The 14,044-nt window shown below is 52.6% G+C and overlaps 1 protein-coding gene across 4 annotated transcripts in view; it reads right to left on the reverse strand.

Moving 5' to 3' along the window:
- The window catches only part of Zfp362 (zinc finger protein 362), a 34,723-nt gene that overhangs the window by 11,470 nt on the left and 9,209 nt on the right, over positions 1 to 14,044 (reverse strand). For 3 of the 4 annotated variants that reach the window (NM_001191612.2, NM_001436651.1, XM_087547857.1), the window contains 5 exon segments: positions 2,028 to 2,252; positions 2,983 to 3,310; positions 6,463 to 6,709; positions 6,851 to 6,914; positions 11,459 to 11,584. In NM_001191612.2, coding sequence (NP_001178541.1) covers positions 2,028 to 2,252; positions 2,983 to 3,310; positions 6,463 to 6,709; positions 6,851 to 6,914; positions 11,459 to 11,496 — 902 coding nt within the window. In that variant the 5' untranslated portion in view covers positions 11,497 to 11,584. 4 annotated transcript variants of the gene reach the window in all.

The raw sequence follows: 14,044 nt of genomic DNA on the forward strand, positions 1-14,044 counted from the left end.
CTAAAGACAAATAAAAGAGAACAAGAAAACAGCCCAAAAGCCTTGACACAGGGACCCTTGGACTCGGGGGAGGGGGTACCCCTGCTATCCTACGATCTGGCAGAGGTGAAATCCGTTAGTTCTCAGTTCACTGATCACTAATAATATATTTTTTTCTTTTTTTCGGAGTTGGGGACCTAACCCAGGGCCTTGCGCTAGCTAGCACAAGGCAAGCGCTCTACCACTGAGCTAAATCCCCAACCCCACTAATAATATTTTTAAAACTTCACATATACACGATGATTAAAATGCTGGCCCAGGAACTTGGCAGAGCCTCCTGACAGCATTCTGTACCAGATGTTGTAATCCTCCAAGCCATGCCACCAGCAGCAGCTCCCTGCTTAGCCGTGGATACCATGTCTCACATACCCATGCGCATCGGACCACCCAATTTCTTTAAAATCAAGGCATGACCACATCAGAAAATTGCTGAGACACACGTCCACAGTCAAACCCGTAACCGGGGAGGCACAGGGATGGGGAATAAAGCTGTCAGCTTTACCTGGGCCATGCTGTCAATGCTGCACCTACATATTATTCCCCTCAGCAGAGCAACGGACAAGGCGAACCACGTGCACCCTGGGAAAAAGGCCACGAAGACCACAGTGGCAGATGACTAACTAGCAACACTGTGCCCAGCAGAGTGTGACCGGGCACATGCTATAATCCTAGCTACTAGGGAGGCAGAGGGAAGACAGCAGGTTCATCATCGTCCTCATAGAACAAGGCCTTGTTTCAAAGGGGGGAAAAAAGAGAATAATTTAAAGATCTGGGATGTAGCTCCATGGTAGTCAACCTGCTTAGTACGCCAGGCTCTAGTATCCCTGATACAAAAAAAAAAAAAAAAAAAAAGAAAGAAAGAAAGAAAGAAAGAAAAATTCACACAACAAGACTTTACCAGGCCTGGGGATACAGCTCAGTGGTAGAGCTCTTGCTTTGCACACACGAGGCCTCGGGTTTGATTCCCAACGCCATAGGACAGGTGATCTTTAAAGTAACACTCACAGTAAAATACAGTGTCATATGTGGCTTTAGTCCATTACAGGAGGGGAAAATTTTAGCAGTCAGTAGTTACAGACTCTGCAATCAAGCAGTCCTTTTCCTGTTGTCACTGGTAAACATGTGACCTACTTTCAGGACACGACAGTCACATGAGCAAGATGTACTGCTCCCCTCTCTGAATGCGTGGGACACACAGCTTCCCAACCTTTGCTCTTTAAAACTCTGCTCGATGTGTGTAGGGAGCCGGTCTTCCCAGCATCTCCCCGCTCTCCCTTGCAGGCACTGCTGTTTCCTGAACTCTCCTTTCACACGCTCAGCTGGGCTACGCACACCACCAGGCAGAGCATTTTGCCTGGTTTGTTCCTAGAATTCTGTCTGGCACAGAATGGGGGCTGAGTAAAATGCCTGTTAAGTGGATGAGTCACATTCGCTGTCCAAACTAGGTCTCTCTATTCCACAAATATGTAGCAAACGCCTAAACGCTCATACGCGTAGCCACCCACGGCGGGGATAGATACAGAAATACAGGACACCACGCCCTTGCTTTCCACGGCTCCCAAAATATTGAGGGAGGTAGAAAAACACACAGGCAAGTATGAGACAGCCTACTCCTGACTCAAAGGAGACAAACGGTCCTTGGATGCTCAGGGCCTGTGGGCACATGGAAGCCACACTCCAGCTATGACAGAGAAGTGGGACCGAATGGTGCAGAAGAGGCAGCCAGAGTCTCAAGTGAAGCACACTGTTAAGTGCAAAGGCCTGGAGACGAGAAGGGTTGTACAGTAGTCAGAGCAGAGCTCAGTGAGGCCGAAGGGCTTCATGTGGCATGGTGCCCTCAGAAAGGGTTTCATCCAGAGTGGCCTAAAAGGCACATCAGAGGGCTCTGGTCTTGACCCTGGGAGCAAGAGACATCTGAGAGTCCCTGCCCCTCTTTGCAATTGTTCTAGCACTGAGGCGCTGAGTGGGAAAGGGAGCGAGGCACCCACCTGGTGTGCTGCTGGAGGTGGGAGAGCTGCCGGAAGGACTTGTCACAGTAGGAGCAGTGGTAGGGCTTGACACCCAGGTGGATGCGCAGATGCTGGGCCAGGTAGGAGGCATTGGCAAAGGACTTGGAGCAGTGTGGGCACTTGTGGGGCTTGGCCTCGGTGTGCGACTTGGAGTGGATCTGCATCTCAGACTTGGTGAAAAAGGTGAGCGGGCATACCTTACACCTGCAGGCAAGAAGCAGCTTCACGCCTGGGAAGATCCCCGCCCACGTCAGCATGTCTCTAGCGAGACCTCCTCTCTCAAAGGGCAGGTCTCCAGGGAGACCTTCTCTGCATGGGGCAGAGTCTACTTATGGAGTCCAGAGGACACGGCCCGCTTGAGAGAGACAGACGGGCCGGTTCCAGCACAGGCACCTGCTAGTCTGGAGGAAGTTCTGACCTCTGGGAACAGCTGTCTGGGGGACAGACAGACAGACATGGGAAAACAGGCAAGGTCTTGCCTACGGCCACACCTGTGGCCCTGGGGGAGGAGGCTCTCACAGGCTAAGTCAGTGTGACCTGGCTGTGTGTTAGTATCTGGTTCCTTTTGACCAGTACAGGTACCTACTTCTCCACCAAAGCCCCCTCCACCAAACTAACTCGGACCTCGTGGAGGTCCAGCCTTGGCAGTAGCCTTTTGTCAAAGTGCATCAGGCATTTTATTGTGGCTCAGGCGACCCTCATGGCCCCAGGAGAACAGGACTCAGTACCCCAGGGTGCTGCCTACCCTGGACACCTCTAATGGGGTTCAATTATTTTCTACCCCCCTCCTTCTCCCTGATACATTCATTGGTGTGGGTCTGCCCTGCTCTTTGACTCTTAGCTCCCCACGATTACCCCTGGGGCCACACTTCCCAGTTCCAGGCACACACCTGCACCACCACCTCACCCAGACGCCATCTGCAGGGACACTCACCTGTATGTCTTGCCCTCCTTGGCGGTCTCACCGGAGGCCAGGATGGGGTAGGGGACAACAAGGACAGGGGGACCCCCTGGGTTCTCTGCCTTGATCTTTTTGCGGCCGCGTTCAGACTTGGGGGGGCCAAGCAGGCCGTGGCCCTGGATTGTCTTGATGGAGTCCAGGAGGGGGGGGCTGGTGATCCCTGAGATGAGGGTGGGGGATGAGGCGATGAGGCGGCTCTGGCTGGTGGTGGTGGGTGTGGATGGGGTACTGGTGCCTGTGCCCGTGCCTGGGGTTGACTCAGATGTACTCACAGCGGGGGTCCGAGAGGAAAGCCCCAGACCTAGGAAGACACACAGGGGGATCTTAAGGACAACTCAGCCACAGGCCACCCAGTGCTGTGACTGACCGCCGGCCCTCGTGCCTTGCTGAGCTACCCCGAACCCGAAATCATTACCCAGAGGTAACTAAGATGGCTCGCATACACGTCAAATGCCTCGAATAAGTTAAACACTGGGTCATGTTAAAAAGCCAGCGTCGGGGGCTGAAGGTGCCATTCCCTCGTAGAGTGCGGGCCAGCACAGGGCCTTGGGTTTGTACCCAGCACTTACAGAAACCGAGAAGCACTTTGGAAATAATTCCACCCACAGAAAAAGTCCCTGGCACGCAAACGCTCGTCACCACGCTGTCTATAATAGCAAGATTTGAGAGACAACCGAATTATGCAAATTGGGGAAAGGTTGAACGAACGGTGGTCAGTCTTTTCTTTTGGAACTTCCCGTACCTTTGTCTCGAGGGGCTGGGTACGTAAGGCCAGGAAATGTGAGCAAGCCGCGTGCATACCTGGGGTGCAGGGCAAGTCCTAAAAGTAATGGTCTAACTGTTTTTCTGGCCCTATCACAATGAAGTTTAAAAAAGGAGAGCCCCCTCCTGCCAAATTCTGCAATGTCCGTTTTTATTTATTTGCTTCTTTTGTCTTACTTTTGCTTTCTGACACAGGGTCCTGTGTTGCCCAGGCTGGCCTGGCCTTTAAGTCCTGAGCCTCTTCCCACTGTGCTCAGTAGCTCTTTTAGAAATGGAGGCAGGAGTGTCTGCCTAGACCTTGGGAGCCGAGACAGAGGAAGGCCAGTTCCAGACCTGCCTAGACTGCACAGTGAGGCCCATCAGGAAGGAAGGGAAGGGCTACAAACATTTATAATGAATAGCATTTATAGATAAATGCTTTACAGTAGATAAAATAAGACCATAGTATTTATCATCTGGCTCAGTGCATTTCTATCTCTCTATATTTTTTTTCTTTTTTTTTTTTTTTTTTTTTTTTTTTTTTTTTTTTTTTCCGGAGCTGGGGACCTAACCCAGGGCCTTGCGCTCGCTAGGCAAGCGCTCTACCGCTGAGCTAAATCCCCAACCCCTCTGTATTTTTAACTGAGGCAGAATCTGTGCAGTAAGCGAACAAGGCCTAGAGTTGGTGTGAGCCTGATTCACGCCTCACTCACGCAGCAGAAAAGCATGCTTACGGGTTCCACCGAGGACAGTCTGACAGTAACCATTGAAAGCTCAAATCCTCGCTCGTAACTCTTAGCCAGGCAACGGATTCTACTTCTAGAAATCACCACAAAGACAAACGATCACCCTCGAGCCCAGAGATCTCCACACAGGGGCTTTCCACACAAAACTGTGATTTCCCACCATGATATAAAGCGCTTGTCTCCAGCACGGGCTGTGGCACCATGTACCATGTGTACGAAGCCAGAACAGGTGAGCTGGAAGGCAAGCAGCGCAGAGGAACGCCGAACTGTGCCAGCCCACGGGGGCCCATTGCCCCCAGAAAGCACAGGCTAACTGCGTACAGGAGCATGCCTGCTGTGAGTGAGCCAGGAGGGAGTTAGACCCCGCCGCTCCAGACCGCTAACACAGCCCTCTTCACTGACGGAGGGGGAAGTTTGGGTAATGGGGGATTTTCCATATTTTGTTTATCTACTTCAGAATGATTAGAATCTCTGACTTGGTGAGTTCGCTGATCTTTCCTCACATCTGCGATCAGAGGATAAAATAAAATCAATGATGGAGAAAACGCATGGGAATGCTAACGAAAGCAAGCGAGGCTGATGATTTTCTCCTTTCGGGTTCTCTGAAATTTCTAAATTTTCAGCAATGATTATGCTGTTACTTTTACAATAGATGTGCAAAGAACGATGTCTGGGAGAGAATGTCATCTGTGGGGGTTGCAGAGGGGATGATGACCATAAAAAAAAAAAACAAAAGGGTTGGGGATTTAGCTCAGTGATAGAGCACTTGCCTAGCAAGCGCAAGGCCCTGGGTTCGGTCCCCAGCTCCGAAAAAGAAAAAAGAAAAAACAAAAACAAAAACAAAAACAAAAAACAAAAACAAAAAACCAAAAAAAAAAAAACCAAAACAAAAAATAAGTTAAGTCGTGGACACAGCCCTGCCACAAACACAGCAAACGCACGCATATTAAAGAACAAACAAAAGATATGGAAAAGGAAAAAAAAATGCACCAAAAGAGTCTCTAAGATTCTGGGTTAGGGAAAAAAAAAAAGATTCTGCGTTAGGCCCTTGGGATTATGAATAATTTTTTCTTAGTTCCTCCTTTTCCCAAATTTCCTTTAATATGCGTATATTGCTTTTTTAATATTACTTTTACAATGAAAAAATAAATTTAATAAAATCATAATAACGGGAGATGTGCAGAGTACAGCTGGGGCCTGGGGAGGCTCACAAGGCCCATAATTTTTGGGCATCTCTAAGAAGGGGAAGAAAGGCACTTGGCAGAGGCTGGGCACTGAGGGAGCAGACCCAGCTGTAGGGGTGGAACACAGTGGCTTCTGCCCGGCTTTTCTGGTCAGAGGATGCAGTCAAGAGACTAGAGTGCATCAAGATGCTGTTCTGTACCAAAAACTGTCCTTCAACCCAACACTCCCTCAGCCCATCACCAGGCTGCTGAGAGGAAGGACTGTTACCACAGTGCTAGCTGGAATCTCTACTACAACAGCGACCCCGGGTCCTCCCCCACCAAACACCCTGGCCTCTGGTCTACTACATACTGCCCCCGCCCCCTTCCAGGGCCGTCCTCCTGCTCCTCCACCCTCTAGTCTGCCTTGAGCCTTTCCTTTTTCTTCACCACGGAAGTAGTCTCTTGTCTCCTACATCTGTTCAAACTTCTGGAGGTTCTGAGTCCTCCTCTGTAGATAGTCGTTTCCAAATGAGCATCAGGCTGACAGAAGGGATTCTCATAGTTCAAGGTCAGAGGAAGAAGCCCGGGGGCTATGGCTAGAACCACTAGCCTCTCTGCCAAGCTTCCCGTACAACCTCCAGTCCTGCCCACCCCGTTCTCAAACAGTCAAGTCCTACCCACACCAAGTCCTACCTGGACTAGATCCTGCCCCAACATTCTTAACAGACCTTCCCCGCCCGGCCCCGCCCACTCCCCAGGCCCCGCCCGCTCCCACCTTCAGCCCCGCCCACTCAGATTACCTGTGACAGTGCTGGTGGCCGGCCTCGCGTGCAGCGCCACGTCGGGCTGCGGCACGGACTGCGGGTGCAGCCCGGGCACCTGCTGCAGCTTGGGCAGCGACATGACCGCCTGACTGCTCTCGGCGGGCGCGGGGGGCACTAGCAGTGGCTGCTGTGACGAGGCTGAGGTGGGTGGCAGGTGAGGCGGCCGGATTTTCTCGGCCATCAGCTGCTCTTTGATCTTGTTAATCAGGACCAGGTTGTCCAGCTGCAGAAGGGAGAGGAGCAGAGTTGGAATGGGTGGGCCGCACCCCAGGGCCCTCTCCCTTGAAAGCTACAGCCCAAACCCCAGGCAAAGCACAGTAGCTCTCATTCGGAAGCCAGCAAGAGCTGGTGTCGGCAGTCTTACCTGGCTGGGCATGGTGGGAGGAGGGGGCCAGAAGTATGGGTTGTTAAATCGAGGTTCGGCCATCCTGCAGGAAGGGAGAACACCTGTCACTATCAGTTATGAGATCTCTTTACCCCTTGAGACCCAAATTCCTTGGCCAAGTGGGCCTCCCACCAAACCCAGAGACCCACATTCCTAGGCTGAAAAGTCAGGAATTCAGAGTCTCCCTGGGTGGACCCTCAAGGGGCAAAGGTCACATTCAGACCAGAGTGCTCCCAGGAAAGGGGTTGGGGGAGGGTGTCAGGCCAGTTTCCGTCCTCTGGGTTTCAGAGCCAACCCAGTTGCATTCTGCACAGAACCCTCCCAGACCCAGAGACAACCCGGGGAGCCCAGGGAACACCTTTGGTAATAACCACAGAGCAGAAGCAACTGACTACCTATTCTGGATCCCTGCCCTTCTGCCTTAGCCCTTGGGGAAGACATCCTCATCAGAATACGTGAGATGTGAGATGGGGCCAAGATACGGCCTCTCTGAGGGAGGTGGAAGAACAATTTATACAGCCCCCAATAAGCACTTCCTTGTCTCAAAAATTACACTCTGAAAAGCCTGGGCATGGACAGGTATGTAACATCTGACTTGCAAAGATGGGGTGTCAGGGTGCTGTGCTTAAGGGAAGAGACTGGGGAGACCAGGGGTTACCATAATGTGACAAGGGCACCCCGCGGTTCCCTCTGCTGGCAAGTTTGGCAGCCTGTGGGCTGGAGGGTCTTTTCAACCAGGGCTATACAAAGGCCAGGCCCTCAAGACTAGCTTTGTCCTTCCTCCCCGGGGAAGGGGTTGGGGACTGGGAGGTGGGGTGGAGAGTTTGAGTTTTCTGTGATTCCAGTAAGTCAAGAAGTGATCTGAAGAGAGACTGGGGTGCACACAGGTGTTCCCTTACTCGTTGCTTCCTATCCACGTTGACGGAGTAATCTTTCAGAAATAACTTTGTGTGATTGCAAACCCTACCTGGTACTGCCACTTCAGACCAAAAAGAAATGCCTGCAACCCAACGAGCTCCAATGAGCTTGGTAAGCCCCTCCTGGACCGGGGCAAAGTCTGAGGACGGCCACCAAGTGGAAGCGTTCTTACCTGAGTGTTTTCAGAAAGAGCTTTTACACGGATCTCCTTTTGTGATCTTTGCTCGATAAGGGTGCACAAAAGACATCCCTATCTCTTCTTCTAGGTGAAGAGGCAGGGGCATGAAGAGGCCTCCCAGCACCTCTAGGGTGCTAGGTTAAGCCTGGAAGCTACCCAAGCTGCTTCCCTGGCCCTTTGCTTTGTAAATTCTAGGCCTTAGTAGAAAGGAGGCAGCACTTGCTCTAAGTGTAAAAGTCCTAGCCCTTACTCACAGCCTGGGGAGAGGCTGCTCTCAGTCCCTAGGTTGGAGCAGAGGGCAGAGGATGAGGGGTAACCTGGACAATTCCCATCCTGAGGCCCTTCCCTCAGCTGTCAAAACCATGCTAGTCTCTTACAAAAAAGTGCATTCTGCCTGCCCATTTCCCTGACTGCCCCAGACTCATCTGCCATCTCCCTGACTTCCCATACCCCAGGCCTTTGGGGTTTCTCTCCCAGGGGGAAAAAAAACCCTCCACTCAAGACCACATGAGGGGGCTGTGGGTTCCGAGGGTTCCAAGTGCCCACCTTGTACCAGGCACACTGACTGTTACCTAGAATAGGAACTCCCGCCGTGCCCGCTTTTAGAAGTGAGGAAACAAAGAATGGAGGGCCAGAGTGACTGGCTCAAGATCATACTGCAAGTAATGTACTACTGAGACCCCACTACCCTCAGACCCCAAGACCAGTGCATTAGCTCCTGAAGTGTTCAGGGAGAGGACAGAGCCTTCTGGCCGTAGGCTTGTGAATGTGTCCTGCCTTCGGGTGGCCTGGTTGTAACCCCATAAGTGGACATGAGGTAAGGATGGGGGGAGGGGAGACCGAGGAGCTAACCTATAGGGGAGGCGGGAATGGGTCCACCTGTCCTGTTCACCCTGATATCCCCGGCCTCCGGGACTAGAGTGCTTCGGTGTGGATTTAAGGAGGGAAGGAGCAGAGAATAGGACCCCAAATTCTCCGACAGGCAAGCCCTCCTGCTTTCTAGCTGCTCAGTTTACACAGTGCTCTCTGTGGAGAGCTCTTCAGAAGCCCATGAGGATGACAAGCAGGGAAGACATTTTGCCACCATTTCTGGAGGGACCCATCAGTCATTAGAAAGGACACCTCCTCCGGGCTGCAAGGACTGGTACCAGCAGCCTTGGATACAGTCCCCTGAGCTGTTCTCTGCATCAGGAAGATGGGGTGAGACAGGCTGCCCTGCTCCAGGGCTCTGACCACTGCACTAGGCTGCTTCCAGGCAGTTCTGGGGAAGTTGTTCTCCACTCCTCCACTCCTCTAGGGAGCCAAGGGCTTGCCCAGGGTCCCATTGCTGGAATAAAATATACGCTACCGTTTATCATTGACCACTGAGTAGCCTGGGATAGCCCCTGCCTTAGCTACACAGCCAAGCACAGAAGGGGAGGCTTTACCAGGGCATCACACAGCCCCCTCCTGGTCTTTCTCTGCCCTTCTCCAGCTAGTCTGTCAATGACCTTGGCCCTGGCATCCACCTACTGTGTACCAGTGGCAGAGAGCAGGATAGGCCCATTGTCTAGTACTCACGGGCAATCTGGCATGTGGGCAAGATGTTCCCCAAGGAATGGTGTGATACAGGAGAGGCAAGGACGGGTACTCACTCAGGACAGACAGGAGGAGGAAGGTACAGCGATGTGGAAGATGAACACCCTCCCAGGACTACAATGGCAGGGGTCACCGAGGTCAACCTTAGGGCCTTGAATGTCAAGAAGAGACAGGGGATGGAAGGAAGAGCTGGACCAAGGGAGCAACGTGGCAGAGGGGACACGAAAGTCGGAGGGGAGTACACTGTGGTAGAAGCAGGAGCCAAGCCTGTGGGGGCTGAGTGTCCACACTGGATGGGCAGAGCAGACACGGGCAGGCAGCTGGGGCCTTCAGCACTGGGCAGAGACTGGGAACAGAGAGCCACGCACCTTGACCCTGGCCCTTGCAATTCACCTACAGCTGCCATTTGTTTCTCTTGTTCTAAAAGGTAAGGGAAGTTTAACTGTGGAAGGCTGACATTGTCTCCTGGAGCTGTTTCACAAACTCTGGACCAGACCAGGGACCAGCAAAGGGGTTGGTCGGATGTGACTGCCTCCTGAGGCAGTGGCAGGGACTCAGAAAAGAGCTCCCACTTATGAGGCCTACGCACCACCAGGCCACTCCCTGCAGAGCCACCTGGGCCCACGAGGGGTCCCTGTGCATCTGGGCCTTCTTATCTCTTTCACAGTTTCCCACCCAGCCTCCTACCCTGGGCTCCTCAGAATCGGGCAGGACCCCCATTCCCTAGAAGCTCAGCACCAGTGGCCTATCCACCCAAGAGCTCTAAGTACCAAGAAACCTGAGCCTCCACCTAGAGTTTAGGCCCAGCTCCCTCCTACCCCTGCCCTTCCACAGACTGTGTCTCAGAAGCTGCTCTGCAATCAGTCCGCCTGTGCTGGCCCTGACTTTCTCCCATGGCAAGCCCCTTCCCCTGTCACCCACCTCTGAGCAAGTCACAGACACACAGTGACCCTCCCACCTCAGACCGGTCCCAGCTGAGAAGGGTTGAGAGGCTTTTTTCAGACACTCTCCAATCCACCCATGCCTCCCCAGCTCTGGCCTTGAGCACTTCCCTCCCTCCCACCAGGAAACAGCAGGCTCTGGTTCTAATCCTGATTCCACCTCACTGAATGTGTGGCCTTGGGCAAGTCTTTTGCTCAATTTCCAAGTAAGGGAATAAGCTGCCTCGATGATGCTGGCCTACCCTGCAGAGGTGAGCCAAGGAGGCCTCCAGGGGAGATGAGTCTAAAAAGAGTGAGTGGGACTCAACCAGCAGATGAGGCAGGCATTCGGGTAGAGGTAGCAGTGTCTGCAAAGGCCTGTAGGCAAGCGAGGTGAGGGGATGTGTGGCCTCTCAGAGAGACAACAAACAGAAGAACATGGACAGTCAGCCTGGGGGTGGCTCTGAGGCTGACCCCTAGTTCTTAGGCCCGGGTCCAAGTGTCTGCAGGAGTAGGTAAAGGGGTGAAAGGTGTGGGCTGTAAGACCCTGTCAGTTACAGCAGGTTCTAGAGAAGCCAGAGTGGGTGGCAGGGGAATTCCCAATTAGAAGTATGAGTCTAGGGTTGAGGTTGGAGCCAGAGGGGAGTGACCCAAGGGGCCTCTATGGACAGCAAGTGGCCAGGGAAGGATACAGCTGTCCCCACAGTGTGGCCTAGATCTCTGGACACTGACGGAGACAAACACAGTTAACACAACATGCAGACAGCACCAAACCCAGACGGGACAGACACAGACCTGTGGCCACAAGCATGGACCCATGGGAACAGGAAGCCAAAGCCACCAACACTAACAGGGCAAGCATACCTCCCCCGTGAGACCCCCAGAGGACAGCAGTGAAGGGCACTCAGCACTCTGATGGACACAATGCCTTGATTCCCCAAAGAACAAACCCCTCGTTAACAGACCCGCAGTCTGGAATCACAGGTTCCTTACCTAGAGGGTCCTTTCCCACTTGGTGAACTTCTACTCATCCTTCAAGACCCAGCTCAAGTGTTCCCTCTTCTACGGAGCTTTCCCTGAACCCCCAGTCAGTCACTTCCTCTGTGTTCCCAACGGCACCTTGTATATGGGAATAACAATAACAATAATAATAAAATGACAGCTACGGTTGATTTAAACACCAATGTGCTGAACAGATTATGATTCGAGTTATTGACTCTTCCCAGTGACTTTGTGGAATGAGCACTTGACAGAAGCGTAGCTCATAGACATCAATCAACTTGCTCTGTCACACAGCAAGTGAGTGAGGGAGTGAGGTGCCACCCAGCCCTGTCCCAACCCTAAAGGGACACATGCATTCTGGTGTGGTTCTTACACAGTGGCTAGAGAATCTATAAGCTCTTCCCAGGTAAGCTGGAATCTGGGATCTCACCTGGGCCAGCATCCTACCCAAGGTGGGCCACCTACAATAGGCTGAGGACTGTAGCAGGATATTTACAGCCATTACTGCAATAACAGACCCATAGTACAGATGAAGAAACTGAGGTCCAGACAGGCTAGGCAACGGCTGAGGCTACCAAGCTCAGTACAGATTTCAAAGCAGGTCCCTCTGTCACCTTTTCCCAGAAAGCCTCTGAAGCCAGTTTAGCAAATTCCAGAGGGAGGGGCACACTAGGTACCAGGCTCTGCCGCATGGGGAAAGCACAGACTTGGACCAGGGGACACAGAGGACACACAGCCCATGGTGGGTTGTAGGTAGTGGGGGGCACAGCTGCTAGGATGAAGGAAGTGAGGATTGTCAGTTCAACGTATTTAGGCTCCGCCCTCCCCAAGCCACACCACAGACATTAAAACTGAGATCTTCCCAGTCCCACATGGGAACAGACTTTCAACAAAGCCAATTGGGGTGGGAGTGGGTGGGTAGGGATGGGGAAGTGGGAGGAGCCGGACCTAGACAGCAGGGCCTCTGATTATAAGGAGTCTGCAGGGAACCACGCCCACCGGGGGGGCCGCAGCGCCCAGAGGGCGGGGCTAGCCTCAGCTGCATGAGGGGGAGGTGCTAGCCTCAGATGCATGGGGTTTTGTCTTTGTTTCTCTGATTTCAAAATTCCCAGTCATGGCATTTCGTTTCTTTAAAATGAAGACAATAAATTTATTTAAAAAAGTGAAAGAAAGTGCTTGGGAGCCTAAGGGGATAAACTAGAGGTTCATGGGAAAGTCAGCTCAGCTGATGCCGGGCTCTCCAGAACCACTGCGCATCTGGCCTCTCACAGCCCAATCCTAAAACTAAGCTGGGGGAATGTCAGGAGGGCTTCCTGAAAGAGGCAACACAATCTGCACTTTGACCCTGATTAGGACTCCACAGGTTGGAGCCCAAAGTAGGTCTCTGCCGCTCACCAGGCACTCTGGCCCAGTCCTTTAGCTCTGGCCTCCGCTATTGAAAAATCCCGCCCCTGCAGGCTCTCCATCTTCACCCTACCCTAACTACTCCACTCACCGCACCCCGCCCTACCTAGAAGCTTTCCAGGCTCCCTACTGCAGTGAGGATGACTTGGGTCATGTGGCCAGTTCTTGTGGTCATTGGTTGTCCTCTGGCCTCATTGCTTGACCCACTGCGCAATGGCCACCCAGGCTGACAGTTCCTCTCCCCACAGTATCCACTTTCCCTCTTGCTTTCTCTCTTTCAAGGACCCCAGGGCCACTCATTGGCCAATCCCAGCCCCCCCCCCCACGGTTCTCGATGCACAGACTCTTCTATCTACATGTGGGGTCGGCTAACCCCCCACGTGGGCTCTGTGCCCTGTGCCCTGCACGCCCATCATCAGGGCCCTTCCCACACCTGTCTTTTCTTAGTCATTCTAGACATGGTACTCCATCAGAAAGAATCAGAGACCTTTTGGCAGCATCTGGTGTTTGAATGAGCAAGTGAATGATTGATTGATTGAATGATTGAATGAATGAATGACAGTGTGCATGCATGGTTAGGTGGAGGGAACTAAAAGTGTTACAGTCTGGATGAAAGTAAGTGTCCTCCCTTCTCTAAGTGGCCCCTGCATTACACTCGGCCCTACTGCCCATATCTGCTCTATTCCATCCCCGCTGACATAAGGAGGGGGCAGCGTGTGTGCTGATCCTTAAAGATAGGAACAGCCCGTGCACGCGGCCAATGGTTCTGTCTCACTAGCCATGGAAAGTCAATGGGCTTCCGCCGCCAAAGGGGCAAAGAGAACTCTGAAAACGAGAACACCCAATTACTGGTGGGGATGCAGTGACCTCCTGTGGGTGATCGGAGGGAGAGTGAACCGGAACGAGTATCTCCAGAAAGAATCCACCCATGATGTGTGAAGAGCTCGAAGCACATTCAGAACCCCCCACTCCCCAGCCTAGTGAGCCCAGGCTTGGTCAGCCATCCCTAGAAAACAACCCGAGGTTCCATGCACGACGCTGCTAATGTCCATGGGTTCTTAGAAGCAAAAACCTGGGACAGCGAAACTTGCAAGCGATAGAGAGATGGCTCTGAAGTGACTCTCCTGAGGTTGTGCACAGAGGCACTACTGTGATTTGTTCAATGTGCACATG

Source organism: Rattus norvegicus, chromosome 5 (genome assembly GCF_021556685.1).
Source record: "Rattus norvegicus strain SHRSP/BbbUtx chromosome 5, alternate assembly SHRSP_T2T, whole genome shotgun sequence".
NCBI lineage: Eukaryota > Metazoa > Chordata > Mammalia > Rodentia > Muridae > Rattus > Rattus norvegicus.